The sequence below is a fragment of the Lepus europaeus genome, chromosome 11, assembly GCF_033115175.1.
Source record: "Lepus europaeus isolate LE1 chromosome 11, mLepTim1.pri, whole genome shotgun sequence".
NCBI classification, from domain to species: domain Eukaryota; kingdom Metazoa; phylum Chordata; class Mammalia; order Lagomorpha; family Leporidae; genus Lepus; species Lepus europaeus.
In genome coordinates this window covers 83653786-83680829 of record NC_084837.1, presented here as the reverse complement: position 1 = coordinate 83680829, position 27044 = coordinate 83653786, and the positions used below count along the sequence as shown (strand labels likewise).

At 38.0% G+C, this 27044-nt stretch overlaps 1 protein-coding gene across 2 annotated transcripts in view; it reads left to right on the top strand.

The window, feature by feature from the left end:
- VPS13C (vacuolar protein sorting 13 homolog C) overlaps positions 1-27044 on the top strand; it is a 197979-nt gene that overhangs the window by 159288 nt on the left and 11647 nt on the right. The window contains exons 66-79 of one of the 2 annotated variants that reach the window (XM_062206048.1): positions 6434-6575; positions 7721-7861; positions 8562-8643; positions 8782-8851; positions 9783-9894; positions 10008-10121; positions 11982-12121; positions 13922-14003; positions 14976-15089; positions 15846-15921; positions 16666-16829; positions 18312-18357; positions 21884-22007; positions 22848-22962. In XM_062206048.1, coding sequence (XP_062062032.1) covers positions 6434-6575; positions 7721-7861; positions 8562-8643; positions 8782-8851; positions 9783-9894; positions 10008-10121; positions 11982-12121; positions 13922-14003; positions 14976-15089; positions 15846-15921; positions 16666-16829; positions 18312-18357; positions 21884-22007; positions 22848-22962 — 1522 coding nt within the window. Of the gene's footprint in view, positions 1-6433; positions 6576-7720; positions 7862-8561; positions 8644-8781; positions 8852-9782; positions 9895-10007; positions 10122-11981; positions 12122-13921; positions 14004-14975; positions 15090-15845; positions 15922-16665; positions 16830-18311; positions 18358-21883; positions 22008-22847; positions 22963-27044 lie in introns of those variants that run through there. The other variant, XR_009867321.1, reaches the window with a different exon arrangement.

The following is a 27044-nucleotide window of genomic DNA, read 5'->3' as shown; positions in this document are numbered from 1 at the left end:
ACTACCTAACGTCCATAGTTTACATTATAGATTTACACTTAGGAGTTTCATGTAATAATGTGTATCCACCATTACAGTGTTTTATAGGATTGTTTCACTGCTCTACAAATCCATCCTCTGCCTGTCTGTTTTTCCCTCAGCAGTGTCCTGCTCCCACCAACTCCTGCTGTAAACCACTGATCTTACTTTCTCCAAATTACAGCATTTTTCAGGATGTCATATGTCATATAATTGGAATCATGTAGTATGTAGCTGTTTAATAGCTAAACTCATGGTCATACAGATTTCCTTCCATTACCTTCATGGAGATTTATAATTTTGTGTTTTATATTTAAATCTGTGATATAATTTGAATTGCTTTTGTGAAACATGTAACCTTTGTATTTATATTTTATTTTTGCTGCATATAAATGTCAACTTTTGTCACTTCATTCATTGAAGAGACTATCCTTTCACCATTGAAGTCTCTTTACTTCTTTAAAAGCTCAGTTGCCTGAATTTGTTTGGGTCTGTTTCTAGGGTTTCTGTTAAGTTTTTCTGTTTGTTTACTCTTTCACCAGTGTCATACTATCTTGATTTTTGTAATCTGACAGTAAATTCTGGAGGTGGCTAGTATCAGTCTTCTGACTCTCTTCCCTCAATATTGTATTTACTCTTTTATCTTTCCATATAAACTTTAGAATCAGTGTTTCAGTAGTCATTTAATAATTTCCTGAGATTTAGATTGGGATTGAAGTGATTCTATAAATCAGTTTGAGAAGAACTGATATCTTGATAGTACTCAGTCTTCATTAGCTATGTACATGGACTGTATCTATTTATTTAGAACTTTATTTCACTAGACTTTTTATACTCTTCCTCATGTAGATCATGTACTTGTTAGATTTTGCTTATACCTAGTTCATTTCCTTAGTGCTAATGTAAGTATTATTGTTTTTAATTTCACATTCCTGTTGTTTATTGTTGGCATACAAAAAAGAAATTGACTTATTTATTAACCTGGTGTCTTGCAAACCTTGTTTGATAATTATTTGTTAGTTACAGCAATTTTTTGTTGTTATTGATTCTTTGAGATTTTTCATTTATGTCATCTGTGAACAAAGGCAGCTTTATTTCTTCTTTCCCAGTCTTGTCTGCCTTTATTTTATTTTCGTCTGTTACTGCATTACTTAGGGTTTCTAATACAGTGTTGAATGAGAGTGGTGAGAATGGATGTCTTGCTTCATTCTCAGTCTTACTGAGGAAGCGCCTAGTTTCTTATTGTGATTGTTGATGTTAGTGATAGATTCTTTCTTTAACAGATACTCTATATGAAATTCCCTCTATTTCTAGTTTCCTGAGTTTATCATATGTAGTTGTTGGATTTATATAACTAATAGTATTTATTTTATCTAGTACCTTGATTGAATAATATCCCCTAAACAAATTATATAGTGAAGACATTAGCAGTATCATTGGCTGATATCAGTAAGCTACAGAAATTGAAATATTACAGGTTAATATTTTATTATATTTCAAGCAGTATTCTCTTAATTCAAATGTAGGTGAAATTTGGCTTGTGAACCACATCTAGTGCCCTGCCTGTTTTTGCACACCTTTTTTTTTTTTTTTTTTTTTAAACGGGCAGAGTGGACAGTGAGAGAAAGAGAGAGAGAAAGGTCTTCCTTTTGCTGTTGGTTCACCCTCCAATGGCCGCCGCGACTGGCATGCTGCGGCCGGAGCACCGCGCTGATCCGAAGGCAGGAGCCAGGTGCTTATCCTGATCTCCCATGGGGTGCAAGGCCCAAGCACTTGGGCCACCCTCCACTACACTCCCGGGCCACAGCAGAGAGCTGGACTGGAAGAGGAGCAGCCGGGACAGAATCTGGCGCCCCGACTGGGACTAGAACCCGGTGTGCTGGCGCCGCAAGGCGGAGGATTAGCCTAGTGAGCCACGGCGCCGGCCCTTTGCACACCTTTTGATCTGGGAATAATTTTATATGTTTTAAATGACTGAAAAAAATCATAAGAATAATAATGTTTTCTAACACAAGGAAATAATGTGAAATTCAACTTTTGTTGCCTATTGATAGAATTTTATTGGAACATGGCCATTTTCATTCTGAGTGTATGACTGCTTGTGTGCTGCATCTCAGTGTAGTGAAAATCATAGTTAAGTGTTTTGGAAGTATATGTGTGGCGTTTCTGTATTTTATATTACCAGTGGATGCCCACCATGTCAACTCAAGAGGAGTGTAGTGGACTCCAGATGTCACTGTTTTGTAGCAGAGGGCATGTGGATTATCTCCTTACTAAACGGCAGAGAATCATTTTATTTTGTGATGACATTGTAGCTGTGCTATAGTAATAGAGTATATGTTGACATTTCCCAGTTTAGCACACACTGCGTGGTTCTCAAATCTTGGGAATGCCATGGTCAGAAAAATTAGAAAATTTATCACACAATATCTCATCAGCAAAATTTTTTTACAAGAAAAAAAAAATCAGACTGCAACCAAAGTAAGTTTCTGAGTAACTCATTTGTTAGCCATGTGTGGAAAGCCTTTTTACCAAAGCGTGTTAATTGAATCATGTCTGATTGCAGCAGCTAAAGAAATGCGTACAGAGAAAATAAACGTGTTTAAGGCCATTAGCCTTTCAGTGAGAACAGTTACATAAAGAATTCAGGACATTCAGAACATCATCATTAGTCAGTTAAAAAGGAGAGCAAATGATAGTGAGTGCTTTCCTCAGCTCTTGATGAGTCAACAGATGTTACTACCATTGCTGAGCATTTGTTGGACACTGAGAAGTTAATATTGAGTTTGAAATCACTGAACAGTTAGCTTGTATGCATAACAACTACCAGTGAGAATATTTTTAATAGGTTAAAGAAATACTAATTTGGTACAACCTGAAGCAGAATCATCTAAGATATGTTATCACTGATTATGAGAAAAATTTAAGCAGAAAAGGGTTTAGTTGAACAAATCTACAAGGCTTATGAAAATGTAGATCATTTAAAGTCTGTGTTCCTCACTGTATTTTTTGTCAACAGGTGATTTATGGAAAACAACTTAATCTATATATTGTTGTCACACCTGTAGTATCAGACTGAACTTAATTCAGTTTCATGAACTTAACCATCAACAGTTCTGTGCATTTTGGTCAGAAATAGGAACTCAGTGTCCTGGCTTGACTTACCACACAGTAACTGGAGGATTGATTATTGATAATTATTAGCGTTGTGGCTCAAGGAGTTACGCTGCCTCTGATGACTCTGGTATCCCATTAGAGTGCTATTTTAAATCCTGGCTGCTCAGCTTCCCATCAAGCTCCCTGCTAATGCTCCCCAGAGAGCAGTACAACATAGCCCACGTGCTTGGGCCCCTGTCACCCTACCTGGATGCAGTTGTGGGCTCCTGGCTGTGGCCTAGTCCAGCACCCAGTGGTCATTTGGGGAGTGAACCAGCAGATAGAAGGCCTCTGTCCCTCCATCTCTCTCTCTCTCACTCTTTCTCTCCCCTCCCCCAACTTTGCCTTTCAATTAAAATCTTTAAAAAAAATATGGTAACTTTTTATTATACTCTCTGAGTTCTCATCCAAGATTAAATTTTTTCTGAACAACAGGAGCCACACTCAGTCACTGTTACCAGATACTTAATGGTTTTGGAAACTAGCTGTTGCTGCAGAATTGATGATATTTCTTGATGTATTTTAAATTAAAATGAAAAGATGAAGCAGCACTTTCTGTGAAATGTGATACTGTGGTAAATTCATTTAGATGGCAACTAGTGATTGAAAAAAATAAGTTTTTGCCACAAAATTGGTGATGTTTCTTAATGAACTTGAACCTAAAATTAGAAAACAAAATAGCTCTTATATCTGAAACTTAATACCATATTCAATTCACTTTGATGACAACTGGTGTTTGAATCAGTTGTTTTATATTTTTCCTGTGCTATCCAAAGTTGAAACCAGTTGTGTGATCGCTGATGTCATATGTATTTGGAGAGGGTGTATTTTGTTACCTGCAACTTTTGTCCTGGCAGCCTGTGTTCTGACTTCAGTGCAAATACACAGGAAGTGCCCACATTTCAAAATCCGTGTGCAGTTGAGGAGCTTCCATCTGGCCTGCAGTTGGAAGTGATTGATCTGCGCTGTGTTTATGTACATGCAAAATATCAAGAGAATTTAATAGAATTTTATAAGTTTGTCCTTTGTGTTATATTGCTAAATTAAAGTCATATTCTCATAGATTGATTACCAGTATTTGGCAATACCTATCTCTGTGAAATATTATGTATTTTTTAAAATTATTTGAGAGACAGAGAGAGATAGAAGGAGAAGCAGTCTTTCCTAGTTCGTTCCCCAGATGACCCTTCAAGCCAAGGGGCCAAAGTCAGGACCAAGGAAATCAATCCAGGTTACCCACCTGGGTGACAGGACCTCAGTTACCTGAGTCATCACCACTTCCTGTCCGGGTCTGCAGAGCAGGAAGCTGGAGTCAGGAGCCAGACTCAGATGTTAAACTCTGGCACTCTGATACGGGATTTGGACATCTTAGTTACTAGCCCAAACGCCTGCACCTGAAATCGCATTTTGAAACATGTTCGTTATGGGGCCAGCACTGTGGCGTAGCATGTAAAGCTACCACCAGAGATATTGGCATCCCACAGGGGCACCAGTTCATCTCTTGGCTGCTCCACTTCTGATCCAGCTCCCTGCCAATGACCTTGGAAAGCAGCAAAAGTTGGCCCAAATCCTTGGACCCCTATACCCATGTGAGACCTGGAAGAAGCTCCTGGCTCCTGACTTCATCCTGACCTGGCCCTGGCTTTTGTGGCCATTTGGGAAGTGAAACAGTGGATGGAAGAATCTCTGTCTCTCTCTTTCTCTTTTTGTAGCTCTGCCTTTCAAATAAATAAATAAGTCTTGTAAAGTTTGCTACAGATCAGCATTGATAGGTGAACATTATTTTTTAAAGATGTATTTATTTGTTTATTTGAAAGAGTTACACAGAGAGAGGAGAGGCAGAGAGAGAGAGAAAGAGAAAGAGAGAGAGAGAAAGAGAAAGAGAGAGAGAGAGAGAGAGGGAGGTCTTCCATCTACTGGTTCACTCCCCAGTTGGCTGCAATGGCCAGAGCAGCGCTGATCCAAAGCCAGGAGCCAGGAGCTTCTTCTGGTCTCCCAACGTGGGTGTAGGGGCCCAAGGACTTAGATATCAAGAGATCTGGATCAGAAGTGGAGCAGGTGAGTCTCGAACCGGCACCCATGTGGGGCGTTAAACCCGCTGCGCCACAGGGCCGGCCCCGATAGGTGAACATTTGCAATAGATTTTTTTTTAAGAAATTTTATTTTATTTGAAAGGCAGAGTTACAGAAAGGCAGAGGCAGAGAGAGAGAGGTCTTTCATCTGCTGGTTCACTCCCCAGATGGACACAACAGCCGGAGCTGCGCTGATCGGGAGCCAGGAGCCTGGAGTTTCCTCCAGGTCTCCCACGCAGGTGCAGGGGCCCAAGGACTTGGGCCATCTTCCACTGCTCTCTCAGCCCATAGCAGGGAGCTGTATTGGAAGTAGAGCAGCTGGGACTGGAACTGGCACCCATATGGGATGCTGGCACTGCAGGTGGCGACTTTACCCGCTATGCCACAGCACCAGCCCTGTGATAGATTTTGATAATATAGAATACTTACTGAGTAAAATGCCACTAGCACAAAAGAAATGTATTTTTCTCAATTAATAGACTCATGTTTTTAAAGATTATACTCAGTTGTTACTGTATATTTTAAGTTTCATTAATTAAAAAAATGTAAGGAGGGTCCGGTGCAGTTGGTTAAAGCCCCGGCCTTCAGTGCCAGCATCCCATATGGGTGCTGGTTCGAGTCCCAGCTGTTCCACTTCCTGTCCAGCTCCCTGCTAATGCTCCTGGGAAAGCAGCAGAGGATTGCCGAGTCCCTGGGCCCCTAAACCCATGTGGGAGACCCAGAAGAAACTCCTGGCTTCTGGCCATGAATTGATCCAGCTCCGGCCATTGAGGCCTTTGGGGAGTGAACAGCAGATAGAAAACCTGTTTCTTTCTCTCTGTAACTCTTTCACATAAATAAATCTAAAAAAAAAAAAAAAAAAAAGTAAGAATTTTTTTTTCTCTCTTGATATCTAAGTTCCTACATACTTTCCTTGATTCTGTCCCAGCCCACAAAACCTGAATTACTTACATTCTGTGGCCTTTTGCAGGAAAAGTTTGCCAGTTCTTTAACTGATGTTAGAAGAGACAGAAAAGTGTTTCCTCCTTCCTCCTTTATGTGCTTTGGTCACACAGGTGTACTTGGATATTTTAAAAAATCTCATATCAATATAATTTTCTTAGGACATTTGTGATTGTAATAACTTAGACTTGCATACGAGTTCCATAACCATAAATGTGTTCCTAATTTAATTTTGTGAATTTTAGTTCTGGCGTGGTTTGGGAGATGAAACCAAAACAGAAGTGGAAGCCTTTCAGTCAGAAGCAGATAATCTCACTGGAGCAGTCCTATCAGAGGCATCAAGTGTCAAAAGACCGGGGCTGGATTAAGCTAGACAGCAATTTTGAGGTATCGCCGAATTCCTTGGCTTTGGGTTTTATAGGTGTGTTCTGCTGCAGGTGGTGGTGGTGGCTGTACACGGAAGCTTACTCTCCAAGTAAAAATGTGTAGAAATTTATTTTTATTCTGATATTTAGTTTTTAAATAACAGAACTCTTAGTAAGAGTTTGTTTTGAATGATACCAATATATATTGCTAATGACTAAAATATGTTTCATTAATAAAAAAAAAACTAAAAAAATCCTGCTCAATTAACCTTATTAAATGTTAATGATTGCTAGACATGAGCAGGCATCAGCAAGTTAGGGTGTGTTCACTTGAGCCTTGACAGAGCTAAAACTAGAAGTCACCACTGCTCTGAGACTCCGGGAACTTGGCTTTGATTTCCCACTTGCTTTTTTTTTTTTTTTTTTTTTAATTTTTGACAGGCAGAGTGGACAGTGAGAGAGAGACAGAGAGAAAGGTCTTCCTCCTTTTGCCGTTGGTTCACCCTCCAATGGCCGCCGCGGTAGCGCGCTGCGGCCGGCGCGGTGCGCCGATCCGATGGCAGGAGCCAGGTGTTTATCCTGGTCTCCCATGGGGTGCAGGGCCCAAGCACTTGGGCCATCCTCCACTGCACTCCCTGGCCACAGCAGAGAGCTGGCCTGGAAGAGGGGCAACCGGGACAGGATCGGTGCCCCGACCGGGACTAGAACCCGGTGTGCCGGCGCCGCTAGGCGGAGGATTAGCCTAGTGAGCCGGGGCGCCGGCCCCACTTGCTTTGGTTTACTCAAGCCCCTTGGTTATTCTTGGTGTTCAGTGTCCCATAATTGGCTGCCAGTTGTGTGTCCAGGATTAACTGTTCATTATAAAACAAGTTTGTTTAAGAATAGTCAGGCATTACACTGAGTTTTTTTTTTCCAATAAAGCATTTTCTTAAATTGTAGTTTTTATAATTCAAAAATTGACCAAAGTTGTTCTCCTGACTTTATTAGAAACATGATACTTACGCTTCAGAGATCTCAGCTTCGATCACCTTAAGGTGGATCTTTTGATGAGATGGATTTTTTTTTTAGGTTTTGATTCGTTAGTAAAGAGACATTTAATATAACAGAGTGGGTGCTCTGCTAATGCCAGCTCTTCACAAAAACATGTGCTTTTTTGTTTTTTTCAAGGTCAATTTCGATAAAGTGCCAATGGAAATGCGCCTCCCCATCCGGTGCCCTATTAAACGTGATTTTTTATCAGGAATTCAGGTTGAATTTAAGCAGTCTCCTCACCAAAGAAGTTTAAGGGCCAGGTTGTACTGGCTTCAGGTAACACTGTCATTCTCAAATAAACATTTTCATATTGTAGCTGTGTCTTCTCTGCTTCTCCCACGTGGGCTATGAAGTCAGTGTCTTCCTTACAATCCAGATTCAAAGATCTTGTGACTGTTGAGGCACTTGAATTTGGTCAGTTCGCCTATAAGGGTGTTTGTACTGACGTTTTTTGTAATATTCCTTTGATTTGTCATGGGATTCCCAAATGAGATCGTCCTTTGTCCTTCTAGGCAAAAAGCAGAGCTTTACGGGGGGTGGCGAGAGGGGCTGCTGTTGAAGGCATGCTTGCTCACTCCCTCCAGCCTCCCTGTCTTTCTTCCTTTCAATTCTTTAAGTGATTTTAGAATATTTTTCTTCTTTTTCCTTATCCTTTTACTTCATGTTCAGTTATATTTAAATTTTAGAGAATTGAAATCTCACATGATCTGTAGGTACAAATAGTTACATTAATGGTGTACATGCCACATAATGTTAATGAATATGAGTTTTTATACATTCTTTTGTAAAAAAAAGCTCATTTTGTTGAGTTTTATAAAAACTTTTACAGCTTTATAGTGAAACTCCTAATGACACTAAATATACATTCAGATATTTATTATGAAATTAGGTGATGACTTTTATAATCTCAACTGTGAAACTAAAAAAAAAATTAAATTATTTTAAATCCTGCTGAGTCGGTCTTCTTTTCTTTTAGGTTGATAATCAGTTGCCAGGTACAATGTTCCCTGTTGTTTTTCATCCTGTGGCTCCTCCAAAATCTATTGCTTTGGATTCAGGTAAAAACAAACAAAAACCAACAATGAAAATTAAGTTAGAATGGTCATGAAGGTGTACTTGATTGTAGAAGCAAAGTAGACACTAGTTTGCCTGAAACAAGGCTGATTTTCTTTTTTTTTTTTCCTTCTTCCTTTTAGAGCCCAAGCCTTTCATTGATGTGAGTATCATCACAAGATTTAACGAGTACAGTAAAGTCTTACAGTTCAAGTAAGTAAGGATTCCCAATATTTATCAAAAGGGATTTGAAGTAAAAGTCTGCTTAAAAAAGAAATTTTATTCTTTTTGAAAGTGACTTCTGGCCGGCGCCGTGGCTCAACAGGCTAATCCTCCGCCTAGCGGCCGCCGGCAAAATAAATTCTAGTCCCGGTCGGGGCGCCGGATTCTGTCCCGGTTGCCCCTCTTCCAGGCCAGCTCTCTGCTATGGCCCGAGAGTGCAGTGGAGGATGGCCCAAGTGATTGGGTCCCTGCACCCCATGGGAGACCAGGAAAAGCACCTGGCTCTTGCCTTCGGATCAGCGCGGTGTGCCGGCAGAGGCGGCCATTGGAGGGTGAACCAATGGCAAAGGAAGAAAGACCTTTCTCTATGTCTTTCTCTCTCTCTCACTGTCCACTCTGCCTGTCAAAAAGAAAAAAAAGAAAAAAAAAAGTGACTTCTAAATAAAAATTATTTTTTAAATGAACACACTAATTTTTTTGTCATGTAACTTTTTATGCTCATACTTATTTTATTAATAATGTCTACACATTTAAAGTGTAGAATTCCTTTAGCCACCTTCTTCCTTTGTAACTATAATTAGAATATAAAATAGTAAGTAACGCATAAAGTACATGTATTTGTGAGCTATGTTCTTTAAAGCAATTGCAGTACAATTTGAAAATTGAATGATTTATACATTTGTGTCTTCTTTGATGTGATAAGTGGGCTTTTCAGTGCAAAGTGTTCATACAGCCACACTGCCTCCAGAGAAGTTTTCACTCTAATGGCAGCATCGCTGTCAGTCAGTCTTCCTAACCAAGTGTTTAAGAGGTGAAGGAACATGACCTTATTGTGGCTTTTGGAGAAAAGCAGAGTTTTAGCATTTAAAATTCCATGATTGAATAGAAACTCTTTCCATCTTAAAAAATTCTTTTCCCTTAGGTATTTTATGGTTCTCATTCAGGAAATGGCCCTAAAAGTTGATCAAGGGTTTCTTGGAGCTATTATTGCACTGTTTACCCCAACAACTGACCCTGAAGCTGAAAGGAAACGGGTAATAATTTTTATTTATTAGGAAAATTAAAAAGTAAAAAAAAATTGGCCATTATTGGAACTAATTGTGGTAGAGAAAAAAATTAAAAGCAATTCTGATTTCATTTCTTTCAGACAAAGTTAATCCAACAAGATACTGATGCTCTAAACACAGAATTAATGGAGACTTCAATGACTGATATGTCAGTTCTTAGTTTCTTTGAACATTTCCATATTTCTCCTGTTAAGGTTTGTGGTAATTATTATTTTGAAAATTTAGTATAATTGGCTTAGAACTTTTAGAAAGTCTCTTTACAAGTGCAGGTTTTAATTTTGTGCATCACATACTTGGTGGGAATTTTGTTTGATTAATGGAAATAATTAAGACACTTTTCTGTGACATATGTACAGCGATAATTCCCACAGAGAAACCACCAGAGCATGTTCTCTAGTCTTGAATTAATAACCCTTTATTCAGTGAAGAAGCTGACAAAAGCATTTCTTAATTAAGCGTAGAAGTGCTTACCAATGTGTAATGTTTTGGTTGCACTTTGTAACTCGTATCACTGTCTAAACAGAATGCCATAATGGGTGCCCTAACCAGAATGGGAAAACGCTGAAGTAGGTATTAGACTGTTGATGTGGTATTTTTCTTCCATCCAACATTTGACTGTAACTAAGGGAGTGGAAAATTAGATACCTTTCACTTGCCTGCTTTTGTACTTTATGAACCCATTTCCTTTCCCCCTCTGTTGTTCCGTTTAGCTTTTGTAAGGGAAGGTGACTGCTTAGTAAATTCACAAATGCTGTCAACCATAATGCTCTAAACTTGTGTAATGGGCCAGACTTACAATTAAGTAACTCTTTAAAATATTGATGATCCATTACCTTCTCAAAAACTGTTTACAGGGCATTATTTTCAATTGCATTTGCCAATTCGTTCAATTAAATGAGTGGCTTTGTAAAATTGAGTTATTACTTTAAATTGACCTATTAGTTTGCTGATATCAGTCATGTCCCTAGTGGAAGTTAAAAATTGATAGTCTTTTGTGACAGATTATATTAAATTTCTTTCTCATTATTAAGAGAAAGTAAGTTATTTATATGATTGAACAATATCTCCAACCGATGTTTACTGAATGAAGTTACCATGGAGGTATAAAATGACTTTATAATCTAGGGAGTGAGTTTATATTTTATAATCTAGGGAAGTATTAATGATTGGTGATTTACCTATCCATGTTCTAAGGCACATTGGGAATTGTGCTGTGAGGTTGCACAGGGAAGATAATGAAGGACAGTTATTTTCTTCTTCCATGGTTTCTGCCCTGGGGAAAGACTGAATCTCTCTCCACCTGAGCATTGTTTCCTCAACCCCAATGCTCGCTGACTCTGCGTGTAGGCAGGAGTCCATGTCAGAGGAGAAAATGCACTGCAGATTTCCTGGCAAGTAAAACGCTGGGGTCATCTGCTCTATCTGCACGTACCCATCACCCCTGTCTTCTTAAACTGTGCTACCAAATGGTGGTACAGCGCAAGTAGGAACTGAAGAGCAACGTGTGAAATCCCACGTTTCTCCCCTGAGTTTGGGGGGTCTGTAGAAGCTGCACACCTTGTAACCTTTGAAAATTTATGTGGCAACTTGCTAATTGTTACCTTGGTGGTTGTGCTATTGTTATTTTTGATTGTTGTGGTGGTGTAATTATAATGTAATTGTTATTGTTAATTTTTGCAATGAATGGTGTACCTTAATTGGGTAAAAATAACTGATTTGCTTTATTTGGCAGAAAACTTGTGCCAGTTGATGTATTTTCTTAAAATGGTTATGCTTGTTTTGTAAAAGAGTATTAGTCTCTTAAGAACATGTAGTATTTATATACTTAGAATAAAGTTAGATCTCTGTTTTTGGAACATATTAACTTGTGTTTTATCAAAAATCACATGGGAATCAAATGTAAGTGGACTGTTTTGTATGATGTATAAAGAACAAATAATAACTTTCACTGGGATTCTGATGGAAAGATTTTTGTGCATCTGGAAATTTCTGTTTCCTATAAATGTAAATTTTTTGTTTTTAGTTTTTATTTATGAACATTATTTTTCCTTTAGTTGCATTTGAGTCTGTCTTTGGGTTCCGGAGGTGAAGAATCAGACAAAGAAAAACAGGAAATGATTGCAATTCATTCTGTCAACCTGCTGTTGAAAAGCATAGGTGCTACTTTGACTGATGTGGATGACCTTATATTCAAGTAAGATATCTGTTAAATACATTGGGAAGCATTTGCCCAAATGTTACGTTTCTGGTTATTAATTCTCTCCATTTGTGCACTGTTAGCTTAGAAAATTAATAACTTTACTACTTGTTCTGAAAGAGTTTGGTCCATGTCTGCTCTTTTAAGTATGCTTATTTATTCATAATGTTAGAGCCCTATATTTCCTTTGATTACTCATATCTGGATAATATGTGCATGTAGGATATAAATGGGTGCAATGGCTAGAGCTGAGTTGATCCAAAGCCAAGGGCCTGGAGCTTGTTCAGGGTCTCCCACATGGGAACAGGGGCCCACATTCTTGGGCCATCTTCTACTGCTTTCCTGATCACATTAGCAGGGAGCTGGATTGGAAGGTGGAGCAGCCAAGACTCGAACCGGCACCCACGTCGGATGCCAGCACTGCAGGTAGCAGCTTTACCAGATACACCACAGCGCCGGCCCCGATAAATTGACTTTCAAACAGAATTAGATTTAGAAATGTATAGTAATAGGATGATATTTCAGTATTATCATACAGCAAAGAATAGAAATAAGAATGCACTATGTGTAGTTTGAGAATATTTATGTATGCCAGGTAAATATAATTCAATTTTCATTTACTGAAATGAATATTCAACAATGGTATTGAAACAATTAGTCACCTAAGAGAAAAAAATCCATTTAGATCGTTTCTGCCCTACACGAGCACTACTGCATTTCAGAGGAAACAAATGACAAAATATAAAATTTAAACTGAAAAACACCCCACAAGTTAACCTTGTTACCAAATCTCTGAATAGAGGAAGTCTTTATAAGTTTAAAAACATTGGGGGGAAGTTCCATTGGAAAATGCAAGATAGATTTGATTATATAAAAAGTATACACTTGAAAACAAAATCAGCAAAAGTATTTAAAAACCAAAGAACTAGGGAGATAGAATGACAGCTAGGACAGAAAGAGGATTAAGTTTAAAATCTAAAGATTCTAGTGGATAATGACCAGAGGACAATAACAGATCATTCTTTAAGAAGGAGATAAAGTGGTCAATAGATATTTAAAATATTCAACTTTATTATTTATCAAAGAATACATGTAAATCAAAGCAAATTTTCAAAGATTTCAAAGTATGAGTGAGCCTAGTACTAGGATAGAGGGGTGGGTCTAACAAAAGGTATAAGGGAAGAAGCTATGTATCTATCAAAAGCCTTAAAAGTTTTGGTTATCTTTCACTTAATAATTCTCTTTTGGGGAATTCAGTTAAAAAGTAATCTTGGAATGCAATCAGAGTTTGATATTCAATATGCACTTGTAGAAATGTCTGACAGTGGAGGAATTGTTTGTTGTGACACGGCCAACATAGTGGAATGCTGTATATCCATTAAAAATAACCGTCTAGAATTTTGAATAAATATATAGATAAATACTTTGCTTACAATATTGAGTGTAACTGCGGCATATAAAATGTTTTAAATATTTTGTGTAGAAAAGCAAAGGAAGAATTCAGAATTGGGGGAATGGGAAGAAAAATCTTAGAATACCACTGTGAGCTGAAGTTGTGGTTGACTGTTTAAAACCTTTGTAGTTTTTATGTGTTCATGAAAAAATTAAATATAGGATTACTATTTTTGTTTTATTGCCATAAAATTAAGATATCAATGATAAATTGTATGTGACAGATACACAGTTAATTGTGAAGGAATTAGCTATGATTAGAATTATTCATCACTGAAACATTAAGTCCCTCTTTTCAAAAATACCATCTCAATATCTTGCAATCTTTGCTTTCTCTCCTTCTAGACTTGCTTATTATGAAATTCGATATCAGTTTTACAAGAGAGATCAGCTCATGTGGAGTGTTGTTAGACATTACAGTGAACAGGTAATTTCCTATCATAGTAGCTTATATTGCATAGATTCATGATGTGTCAAAGTAAAACACATTTACGTGGTTCTACAGTGTGTAGTAGTGTTTAACTAGTTTACCTTAATTCACAATTGCAGTACTTAGTGGTTTTCTTGAATAGTTGTCTCTTTAGTTCTACCTGCCTCTATCTACCTTTCTAAAATTTTCTCCGTGCCTTTTCCCTTTGTGATTATATTTGTCCCTTGGGAAGGAATAGTGGTTTTTGCATCATTACACTTGGGTTCTTCAGTGACTGTAGTTTCTAAGTGTAGTCTAGTGGAACTGCAAGAGGAATTCTAAGCTAGCTTCTTCCTTGCGCATCAGTTACCCTGTGGTTCAGGTATGTATTCACAGAGTCAGAGTAATTGTTACAGGCTGCTTGGGGACCGTTGCTGTATAGGGTGATATTTCTCTTTCCTCCTTCTGTTGGAAAATCTTTTCTCCTGTAGTGTGTATAGGCTGGGTTATTACATGTTCAAATAAGAATATGACATCCCTCACAACGCTCCCCCGCATTTTGGTCACTAACTATTCCCCATCCTTTTTAGTAGTGATGGTAAGGTAATAATAAAAATAAGTAGCAATTATTGAATTATACATTCATTTAATATGCATACTCACCTATGCAAGGTGAATGTAACTATCCATTTTATAGATGAGAAAACTGCACCACCAGATAGAAACTCAGTCACTTGTTCAAGGTCATAAACTGCTAAATGGCAGACTGTGCCTCAAAGCTATGTTTATCTAATTTGAAAGCCCAACAGGAAGTACTGACGTTTTCTTATAGTGAAAGATCAGGTAATGAGTGTGGTGGTGATTATTCTACACAGCCCTTCTTCAACACAAACTTGATTTAATCAGTAATCTCTCCTTTCTTCATGTTGCATGATGTTGTTTCTTACAACAGTTATAAAAGACTTAATTTGCACTTTTTTTCTTCTTTAGTTCTTGAAACAGATGTATGTCCTTGTTTTGGGCTTAGATGTGCTTGGAAATCCATTTGGATTAATTAGAGGTCTGTCTGAAGGAGTTGAAGCATTATTTTATGAACCCTTTCAGGTACTGATCTTTAATTATTTTAAATATAGGTGTATGAAAATGAATACTTTTATGGACAAATGATTTATACTTTAATTGAATCTGGGAACTAATATTGAACAAAATATGTTTGACATTTTTATTTAAAAGTACTTGAGATGACATTGAAAGATTGTTTTAGAAAGAATTCAGCACTTCTAGTGCTTATCTGGGCAATAAGACGTGCACATTTTCTAGAGCTTAATGCTGTTAGAAGGACGTTTAGAGTGGTAGGTAGATAAAAGACTGTCTCAAGGCTGTTCCACCATTGTGGTTAGGACTCATGGGGCATTCAAAGCTTGCTTTGTTTCTTGTTCAAGCTTGCATCACCTCCATTTAAAGAATCCAAGAGTCCAGTGTAGTGAGGGTTCTAGAAGGACAAGGCAGAAAGAAACACTTGAAGAACAAGAGAGCTAAAAATATGTGGATTCACCCTCCTGCCAGCTGCACACCTCTGTAGTCTGATGGAACTGAGAGGCCAGCAGCAGTCTGTGTTGAAGCCTGGTGATTTACACCTGTCCAACTTTAGTCTTTTTAAAGAATTTGCTAAGATTTTTTGGGTTGAAAATATCTGTAAACACAAAATTCTTCTATCAGTATTTGGTATAGAGGATGAAGATTGTTTCATCACAATTTTTATGGATCTTTCCAGATTGTGTATCTTCAGGAAAACTGAAAGGTTTTAATAAAAAATCTTAAACTTATTTAAATTTTAAATGTTCAACTTTTTTTGGCCAGGGTGCTGTCCAAGGCCCTGAAGAATTTGCTGAAGGGTTGGTGATTGGAGTGAGAAGCCTCTTTGGACACACAGTAGGTGTGTATCACCTGTTCATATTTTTTTTTATTATAAAATGTCTTGTTTATGAAAAACATTTATGTTAGTAAAACTGATAACTTTCTTAATAGTCCCTATTAAAAGACTAATTTCCTCATTTTTAAAGGAAAATAAATAGTGGCCTGGTAATTTTTTAGTATGTCTATCATGTTCAGTAGTTTTTTTTTTTTTTTTAGGTTTTATTTTGTTTATTTGAAAGAGTTACAGAGAAAGGCAGGGCTAGAGAGAGAGAGAGGGGTCCTCCATCTGCTGGTTCACTCCCCAAATGACTGCAACAGCTAGAGCTGAGCAGATCCGAAGCCAGGAGCCGGGAGCCTCCTCTGGGTCTCCCGTGCAGGTGCAGGGGCCCAAGGACTTGGGCCATCTTCCACTGCTTTCCTAGGCCACAGCAGAGAGCTGGATCGGAAGCAGAGCAGCTGGGACCTGAACCAGCACACATGGGATGCAGGCACTGCAGACTGGGGCTTTAACCTGCTGCGCCATAGCGCAGGCCTGTTTTTTTTGTTTTATTATTTAAATTTTTTTCAGTAGTTTTATTCTTTTTGATAGAAGGGTAAAATTGATTTCCTCATTTTTGTGTGTTGGACAAGCTGAATTTAAGCTTTTTACAGCTTAAATTTAAGAATTACAGAATTTAAGCTGTTTACAGCAGTTGCACCCTGTGTATTGTGATAATGTTCTCTAAAGGAACAGCGTGATTTACTTTTCTGGGCCTTGTGATAGGTGGTGCAGCAGGAGTTGTATCTCGAATCACTGGTTCTGTGGGCAAAGGTTTGGCAGCAATTACTATGGACAAGGAGTATCAGCAAAAAAGAAGAGAAGAGATGGGTCGACAGCCCAAAGACTTTGGAGACAGCCTGGCCAGAGGAGGGAAGGGCTTCCTGCGAGTAAGTCTTCCACAGTGTCTTCAAGAAACCCTCAGCTGTCTACCTGTGCTGTCAGCTGTGTGCTCTCGCTGGCTGTCTGGGACTTAGAATGCCGTTGTGAGTCTAGCCCTGTCAGGCAGCAGGAGTGTTAAGTGGTGGACTTCCCGGTTTCCCTTTTGCTGTCCTTCCCTGTTGTCACCACCAGCTCTAGTGCTTAGTTTCCAAATGTGCTTTTGCATGTGGGCTGGAGTGAACTTGGTGATGGTAGGTGAGCACCAGTGAGGACGGTGGGGATGGTGAGGAAGTAGAGGAATTATTGAGGGCATGGTCAGTCGACTACCTCTGTAGAAGGAATACATGCTTAACTGATGATAAACCAGAAAATGTCTGTCACTACTTTGTAGTACTTATAAAATTACATAGGGAGCATGTAAGTGTTGTTTAATTATATGATATATTCTCTTTTTAAATAAGGATGTGTAAGTTTTATTTATAATAAGTAACTAAGACATTCCAGGTAAGACTTTTAAAAATTACTACTATTCATTAATTTTTTGAAAAGCAGAGAGAGAGAGAGAGAAATCTTCTATTTGCTGATTCATCCCACAAATGCCTGTCATAGCTGAGGCTGTGCCAGGCTAAAGCCAGGATCCCAGAACTCCACCCAGGTCCCCGTGAGGTAGCAGGGACTCAAGTACTTGCACCATCATCTTGTTGCCTTCCCAGGCCACATTAGCAGGAAGATGGATTGGAAGCAGAATAGCTGGGACTTGAACTAGCCGTCTAATATGGGGTGCGAGCATCATGAAGGACTTTAACCTGCTGTGCGACAGCACCTGCTCCTAGAGTACTTTGTTCACCCCTCCCCTCTTTCCAGAAAATGGCTAATCTTTTCAGTTTTAAGTATATCATTTAGTTCTCTTTCTGTGTATTTTTGAAATAGTTTAGTTACTACCATTACTTGTCAGTTATTAATAATGTGTAAATATCCAAATATTTTGATTTTGAAAATTATTTTAGGAAGCTGTACCTGCTGTGTTTGTGCCAGGATTTTAAAAGTGTGTCATGTTCTCTAAAGTGCTTTTGTCAGGTAATTTGCTATCCTAAGGGGGTCCTTTTGTTTTCAGTTACATACACTTTCACTTATATAGTAGTTTCCTTAAAATTTATACTTAGGTCTTATGGAAACTGAGATTGAAAGATTAAATCAGCTACCCCTGGTAATGTAACTGATTAGTAACAGCGCCAGATTTAGACTCTTCACCTGCTTTACTGCTGTTTCTGTTATAAAATTAGATGTTTTCATTTAAAATTTACCATATTGGAACACTTGCAAACCATGTAAAAACCTGAAAGTGCTCACTAACCTGCAGTTGTTCACATGTAAGTTCTCAATTAAAAAAAATAAATTATTTCCAGTATGTCTATAGAGACCTCTAGTGGTTGGTTTAAAATCAGGCACCATCCTTTCAGTGGAGACTTCATGATTGATTTCTGTTTCAGGGAGTTGTTGGTGGAGTGACCGGAATAATAACAAAACCTGTGGAAGGTAGGTTGACAATATTTCCTCCCTGTACAGATTTGGTAAAATTGATGCATATTAAAGATAATAGATGTTCTTACTACTAGATACTTGATTGATAATATTTACTGACTGATTTTAATTTTAATTATTTAAAGAATAATTATATAAAGCTATATAAATTTATTATTTTATAAAATTACATAAAATAAATTATCCATTGGAAAGATCTTTTATTCCCTCATTTTTTTCTTCTCCTTTAAGGTAAGTTTATGTTAGTGTAACATTTTTAAGAAATATGTTTATATATTTTCATTTTGTTTGAAAGATGGGAAGGGGAAAGAGAGAGAGACAGAAAGCAGAGTGAGTGAGCTTCCATCCTCTGCTTCACTCCCCAAATGTCCAACAGCCATGGCTGCACCAGGCTGAATTCAGGAGCCTGGGACTCAGTCTGGGCTGTTCTTGTGAGCGACAGGGAGCCAGGTGGTACCTGAACCATCACATGCTGCCTCCCAGAGGGGCATTAGCAGGACGCTGGACTATAGGCCGGGTCACCGGGCCCTGCTCCAGGCACTCCTGTATGGGAAGTGGCCTCCCCTGCAGCAGCTTACCCGCCACCCCGGGTGCCCGCCTCCATGGACTCCTGGTTTTGATTGTTCAGTGTATTTTCCTCAGGAAGTAGAGAGATAAGCAGAATGCTATTTTCAGTAGGACCATAGATAAACTATTTCTTGAGGCCCTCAGTAGCAGTAGAATTTTGTTAGTTTTACCCCATTAACAAAGCATATTTCTTGCTAGCACAATGCAGTCCCTGTCAAAATTTCTGTTGGTTTCTTCGCAGAAATTGACAAGCTGAATTTAAAATTTGTGTGGAAATTGAAGGGACCCAGAAAAGTGAAAATAGTCTTAAAAAATAAGAAAGTTGGAGTTAAACTTCCCAATTTCAAAACTTACTGTAAATCTGCAGTAGCTAAAACTGTGTGGTGTAGGCGTAAGGACAGACATGCTGACCAATGTGATAAAATTGAGACTCTAGAAATAAACTGTACATTTATGGCTAATTGCTTTTTTTCTTCTTCTTTTTTAATTAATTTATTTACTTGAGAGGCAGAGTTATAGACAAAGAGAGATCTTCCATCCGCTGGTTCGCTCTGCAGGTGGCCTCAACGATCAGAGCTGGGCCAAGCTGAAGCCAGGAATCAGGAGGTTCTTCCAGGTCTCCCACATGGGTGCTGCGGCCCAAGCACTTGAGCCATCTTCTGCTGTTTTCCCAGGTCATTAGCAGGGAGCTGAATCGGAACTGACTGGAGCAGTCGGGACTCAAACCAGCACCCTTATGGGATGCTGGCACTGCAAGCAGATGCTCAACCCACTACACCGTAGCACCGGCCCCTAATTGATTTTCAGTAAGAATGCTCATATAACTCAATAACATGTAAAAGAAAAAAATTGCATCCTAGACACCATATATAAAAGTGAACTTGGGGCCAGCACTCTGGCATATCAGGTAAAGCTGCCACCTGCAGTGCTGGCATCCCATATTCTGCTTCACTTCCCATCCAGCTCTCTGCTATGGCCTGGGAAAGCAGCAGAAGGTGGCCCAAGTGCTTGGACCCCTGCACCCACATGGGAGACCCGGAAGAATCTCCAGGTTCCTGGCTTCAACTCGGCCCAGCTCTAGCCATTGCAGCCATTTAAGAAGTGAACCAGTAGATGGAAGATCTCTCTCTCTCTCTGCCTCTGCTTTCTTTAACTCTGCCTTTCAAATAAATAAATAAGTCTTAAAAAGAACCAGTGAACTAGTAATGATTAAAAGCCTAAATATAATAGCAAAATATAACATTCAGAAGAAAATAGTGGAGTAAATCTTGATGATGTTGGGTTAAGCAGAGGCTTCCTAGAAATAACACCAAAAGCAGAGACAATAAAAGCAGTAATTATTAAGTTGGGCCGCTTGAAAATTTAAAATTTTTGTGCATCAAAATCAGTAAAAGATAGCTTACAGAATGGGTGAAAATTTTTGCAAATACTATGCAGTATCTAATTTGATCTTTGTATCTAGAATATATAAAGAACTTTCACAATTCGATTAAAAAAGAATAGTCCAGTTTAAAATGGGTGAAGAATGTGAATAGACAGTTCTCCAGAGAAGAGATACAGATGACCAATAAGCATGTGAAAAGATACTTAATGTTGTTAGTTTTCAGGGATATGCAAATCAAAACTACAGTGAGATACCATTTCACACCCACTAGAATGGCTGTACTAAAGATGACGTGGAGAAATTAGAACCATGAACAGTGCTGATGGGAATGTAAAATAGCATAGCTGTTTTGGAGGAAAATATTCTGTGGCAATGCCTTTGAAGATTACTCATGGAGTTACCATGTGATCCAATTCTATTCCTGGTTTATACCCAAAATAATTGAAAACAGGTGTTCATGCAAACACTTGTTTGTGAGTGTTCCTAGCTGCATTATGTGTAATAGCAAAAAGGTAGAAACAACCCTAATCAACTGCCTAATGTGTGAATAAAGAAAATGTGGTGTATCAATACAATGGAATATTATTTACCCGAAGAAAGAGATCAAGGACTGATACATACAACAAAAGGAACCTTGAAAGCATGGTGAGGTGGAAAAGGCAGTGAGAGTTCACCACATATTCAGTAGTTCTGTTTGTATGAAATGTCCAGAATAGGTGTAACCATAGCAATACAAAATATCTCTGGGTAGTTGCCTGTGTAGGAGTGGGAAGGAGAGGTAACCTGGGGAGGAGTAGGCATATGTGGGAATGATTTGCTAATGGACATGAGGTTTCTTTTTGAGGTCGTAAAAAGTTTGTCAAGTTGATTATGGTGATGGTTGCATGATTCTGAATTAGCATTTAATTTGTACACTTTACAGCAGGGGTGGGGGACATCCGGCCCACGATAAAGCTTGTGAAATCATTTGGTCTGGCCCTGCCAAGACAACCGCGGGTGCCACTTGAGATTGAGTAAAACAGTAGCAGGCTAATTGTTCAGTTGATTATTTTGTGTGGCCCGTGAATGCTGTTACCAATATCCAAATGGCCCCTGTAGAAACGTTTGCCCACTCTTGTGTTACAGGGTGTTTTGAGGTATGTGAACCTTATTTCAGTAAACTTGTTATTTTATTTTTAAATACACTGGTTAAAAAAAAAAATCTGATGGTTGTCGTTAATAAAACAGTGTTTTCTGGTCGTGGTCACAGGTACCCACTAGCCTCCTAGCTTGGTAGTTCTCAAACTTGAACGTGCTTTGGGATTACCTGGTGTGTTAATTAAAACACAGGTTGCTCTCCCCACCTCCACAACGTCTGATTCAGTAGGTCTGGTGTGGAGCCCAAGGGTTTGCATTTCGGACCCACTTTGAGAACCACTGTTCTGTCACTCAGGTCTACATTTAATTGAATTAGAAAGCATGTTCTGGTAGCTTCCTGGGTAAAACAGTTCTGTATTTGTCTCAGGTTTTAGTTGAGGTCAAGCTTGCTTATTTAAAATGTCATTATGTGCTGTCTTTGACTTTCTGAAGGTGCCAAAAAGGAGGGAGCTGCTGGATTCTTTAAAGGAATTGGAAAAGGGCTTGTTGGTGCTGTGGCTCGTCCGACTGGTGGAATCATAGATATGGCCAGCAGTACCTTCCAAGGCATTCAGAGGTAATTGAGTAGACAGCATGTGCAAGGTGGATGTCCAGGTACTGAGTGCTGCTAGGGATACATACACAGGTTAGGTGGTTTGGTTTGGCTGCTCTTCTTTCCTTATTTTTTTAAAATAAAAATTATTTATTTACTTGAGAGGCAGAGTTACAGAGAGAGGGAGAGGTGGAGAGGTCTTCCATCCACTGGTTCACTCCCCAACTGGTTGTAACAGCTGAAGCTACAGCAGTCTCAAGATAGGAACCAGGAGCTTCTTTCAAGTCTCCCACATGGGTGCAGGGGCCCAAAGACTTGGGCCATCTTCCATTCCTTCCCAGGCCATTTAACAGAGAGCTTGATTGCAATTTGAACAGCCGGGACTTGAACCCGTGCCCATATGTGTTGCTGCCACCACAGGTGGAGGCTTAACCTACTGTGCCACAGCACCAGCCCCTTGACTGCTCTTAAGGATCTTAAAGTAATGAAAGCTATGACAGCTTCACAAGGTAAAGTGCCACCAGAAAAGAATAAGAAAAGGCATCGTTTACGGTTCAATTTCTCTTTTATTCCTCAAGTGTTTATTGGTACCTATCTTACGCTAGGCCCTGTGCTGGCACCAAGGAAACAAACAGCAGGTGACCTCATTCCAGATTTTACTGTTTTGACATTTCTTTTTAAGAGTGGGGAGATGGACTTGATTTTAATGCCTTTTACATCATGTTGGGGAACTTATTTAAAATGGCTATTTCTGTTTTTTTTTTTTATTTAAATCATGTTTATATGTTTAAACAGCACATTTATTTGTAGTACTTTGAAAGAGTCTCCTGTATTTTCTTACACGTGCTTGGCTGCTCTGTTCAGGGCAGCAGAATCCACTGAGGAAGTGTGTAGCCTCCGCCCCCCTCGCCTGATCCATGAAGATGGCATCATCCGTCCCTACGACAGGCAGGAGTCTGAGGGCTATGACTTGTTTGAGGTAAATTCTGTTCTTCGTGGTCCTTAGTGAAATTTATTTCAGATTTCTGGGGCCAAGATTTCATGAGTGGTTCTTAAAGTTCTTAATTCATGAATTTCTTTGAAGGATTACATATATGGTTTGTAGAGTAGATTTTGATCTTTGGTTTTTTATTTTAGCATAATGTGTTATGTGGAAATAACTGTTTTTTGTTTTTGTTTTTTGTTTGTTTGTTTGTTTTTTCCCCCCCGCACAGGAGCAAAGCTCTTTTTGTGCAGTAGAAATAGTGTTAAAAGAAGCCAGAGGCGATACCACCATTTCTGTAATAGCTCATTTAGTTAACTTTAGTTTTGGTTTCCTGCTTTGTAGCTAATTACTGGAATTTGCTGCTTTTTTTCTCCCAACCAAATTAATTTATTTACACTACTGTGCAAATCTAGATTTTTTTTTCAGGTAAACAGAACTGGCGGAGAGAAAAAAAGATTATATACAATTAAGATCTTGTTAAACTTAAGAAAAAAATTTAAGGTTTTTGGGCTTTTATTTCAGTTTAAACTTCAGTATATCTAAATAATACATACTTGTGCAAATTGCTATTCTTCCATGACTGGCCTATCCCCAGAGACATTAATATGTTTTACCTTCACTGTAAAATAAAATGACCCTTACTTGTTCTTAGCCTTTGGTTTTTATTGTAAATGATTACATTTTATCTTTCTGCATGCTTCTAATTTTATTTTCTTTCTTTTTCTGCCTACACAGCAAGAACTGGAAATACAGGAGTAAATGTTTCCTATACTACTACTTGATTTCATCCTTAAAAATCAAAACAAACTGTGGTACTAATTGTGTGTAAATTAACTTGAGAGTCAATTTTAATGAAATTTCCTTGACAGTTCTCACCTCCACCTCAACTTTTCACAGTAGTGGCTTGACTGCAAATAAAAATGGCAGTGTCCCTGGAACTACTGTGCAGGAATACATAATCAGTATAAAAGATTAAATGGTGAAGGAAATCAAATCCCTCTTCACCTAGTGCATGAAAGACGTTTTTGGGTTCAGAAGGAGATACTTTAACTCTCATCTGGAAAATTTTATCTTACAGTATTTGTATAAAATTGGAAAAAAAAGGAGACAATTACCATGGCCATTCTGGGGGATGTGTTCTTTATGTTTGTGAGCCTTGAGTGTGGAATTACACAGCTATTGTCATCCACGTTTTTTGTTTTAAAAAAACCATATCAGGCTGGGTGGCTTTTCACAGAAGAGAAGTGTATTTTGCTTACAATTTCGGAGGCTGAGAGTCCGAGATCAGGCGAACTCTGTGTTTGACTTCTGGTAAGGGCTCACTTGGACTGTGTCACAGCATGGTGGACACGTGGAAGGGAAACAGGCCAGGTGTGGAAGAGGCCTGGATTTATAACAATCCCTTCTCAGGACAGGTGACTCACTTGCAAGGCCGGTGTAATCCTGCCGAGGTGGGGCTCCCGAGACTCCGTCATCTCCCATCAGGGCCCATTTCTAGAAAGTTCCACTACTTCTCAACCTCGGCATCCTGCGAAGCAAGCTAGAGTTCTCCTATTTTGTTAGTTCTTGTGAAGATGCCAGACAGCTTTACAGCAGGTTCATGTCAGAACCTCTGGGGACATGCTCAAACCAAACCCAAACTATAACACTGGTTTTCTGTTTTGCAGGTAACTGGAGCATATATTTTAGTAACTGAGTGTTAGTTGCCCTGAGTTGAGCCTTTGACTTCAAATAAGGGCTGGCATACGAATTTTGAGAATACATTATCCTTCAATCTATTTTTTCCTGTTTTGACCTATTAGTATTGTTCATAAATAAATAGCAATCATTTTATCTTATGTACATTTTCAGCCGTTACCATTTATGCTTTTCAAAAACTGAATCTCCCTATTTGCTATACTCATATCATAATTATTAGTTTTAATTAACATTAAAGAAGGTGAACTTGTAATTATTCAGTTTACTTATGTGGTACTTGAATACTTACAGATTTCTTTACCTTTAAGAACAAACCCTTTTTTGCTTTTCATTCTTTAGAGAGTGTTTGTTATCTTATGACAATTAAAATGATGGTGAATTATCATTTTGAAATTAGGCCCCCATAGTTAATTCTTAAATTATATTTCAGTCTATTTTTCATCAACAATGGAAATACTTGACTCAGCACTGTTTTATAATGCAGCTTTCCTGCTTCCCTCAAATTGAAACCAAAGTGTAAACTTAGATTGAATGTGTGGTATATTTGAACTGTTAATGTACAAGTGTTTATTTTAAAATGATAATTATAAAAATAGTAAGTTGAATGTTTCCTAGTTAAAATAAGTACTTTAAAGAAAAAAAAATGACATCTAAGGACTGTACTGGATATGCAAAAGGAGTGTGACTTCCATCCTTAAGGGATCAAATGTAACAAAACATGTAAATATTAAACGTAGCTGACAAACTTTTCTTGTGCCTAGATAATTGAGGGTTGACAGAAATGTCACTGCATGTACAGTTTTCTATGAGAATCAGCACTGTCTTAAGTCATCACTAATAATTCCCCTTCCTAAGATTCTTAGGTAAAAGTAATAATTTTTAATTTTCCTAGATACATTGCAGTTTTAATGAGACAACTTTTGGGGGCTCCTGTCCCTTATTTTTTCCTATTGTTTACTTCTTAATTGTTTAGTTCATTATCTTACTAATCTTTTCTTTGTGCTTTCCCTTTTTACACTGTGTGTTAGTGAGCACTAAACTTCAAAATACTGTTTATTATTTCAACTAAATATAGGTTGAGTATCTTTATCCAAAATACTTGGGATTGGATGTGTTTCAGGTTTTTTTTTTTTTTTTTTTAAATTAGAATATTTCCCTATATGTAATGAAATATCCTGGGCATGGAACCCATTTCTAAAAACAAAGTTCATTTATATTTCATACACACTATATCTGCATAGTCTGAGGGCAGTTTTATACATTGTTTATAGTGTGTCTGTGTTTTTCTGCCGCTGTCACATAAGGCTGTGTGTGGAATTTTCCACCTGTGCTGTTATGTCCGCATCCAAAAACTTGCAGATTTTGGAGCATTTTGGAGCATTTTGGTGTTTAAACTTAGGGATTCCCAACCTGTAGTTTCCTTAATCTTTTTATTAGCTTTTGTTGAGGTATTAATATTTTAAACTCTTAAACTTTAATATATTATTATAATTACTGGATGAAATAGAATGATTATACATTAACAAGTGGACTGAAGCTTTTTTTTCCCGTGGGTGGCAAATATAGGCACAGAAAATTGAGACATTTAGGCTATTTCATCTCTTGCCCATCTTGCTATGATCAGTTTGTTGAGTAAAAAGTATTTATTATTTAGACTGTGCTGGGTATACAAAACAAGTACGATTTCTGTCCTCAATGGACCAAGAATAATAAAACATGCAAATATAAAAGAGTACTGGGGTGTAAAATGATGTCCTCCTAGCCCCTTTGGTAAGATGGCCACATTCTAAGTAATTTACTTGGTTATCTTTTGATCCTCATTTACTTTTTCTCCCAAGAATTGCTTTGTGTCCTTTATTACTCAGGTTGAGAATTACTAAATCATACACTGTTTTTATAGGTTATTCTCTTCTGGTAATCCTCTATTCTCCTAGGGTAATTACTGTTTATGTCGTGTGTGAGTGTGTATGTGTGTGTGTGTGTGTGTAAATAGAAAGAGAGACACTTGTATGTATATATAGCCAATTTTTAATTTAATATTCATTTTGGTGTATGTATTTAGGATCACTCAATACTTAAAATTATGTTTATTTCTTGTAAAAATTATGTTTTTATATATTCTGAGAAATGCTTTAAAATTCTTAACTTACCTTATCATCTCTGGAGGTAGTCTGATGTGGATTTCACTTTTCTTAATTCCTAAAATTTAAATAGTTTCTTGTATTTTATTAACAATAATAATGTTGTGATAAGACTCACTATATATTTTTTGTTATCTTGTATTATTTCCTTAGAATTTGTTTGAGAAAATTGAATTACTTATTAAAGGGCTTGGGCAACATATTATTAAGTTTGTCACATTGCATTTAGGAAAGGGG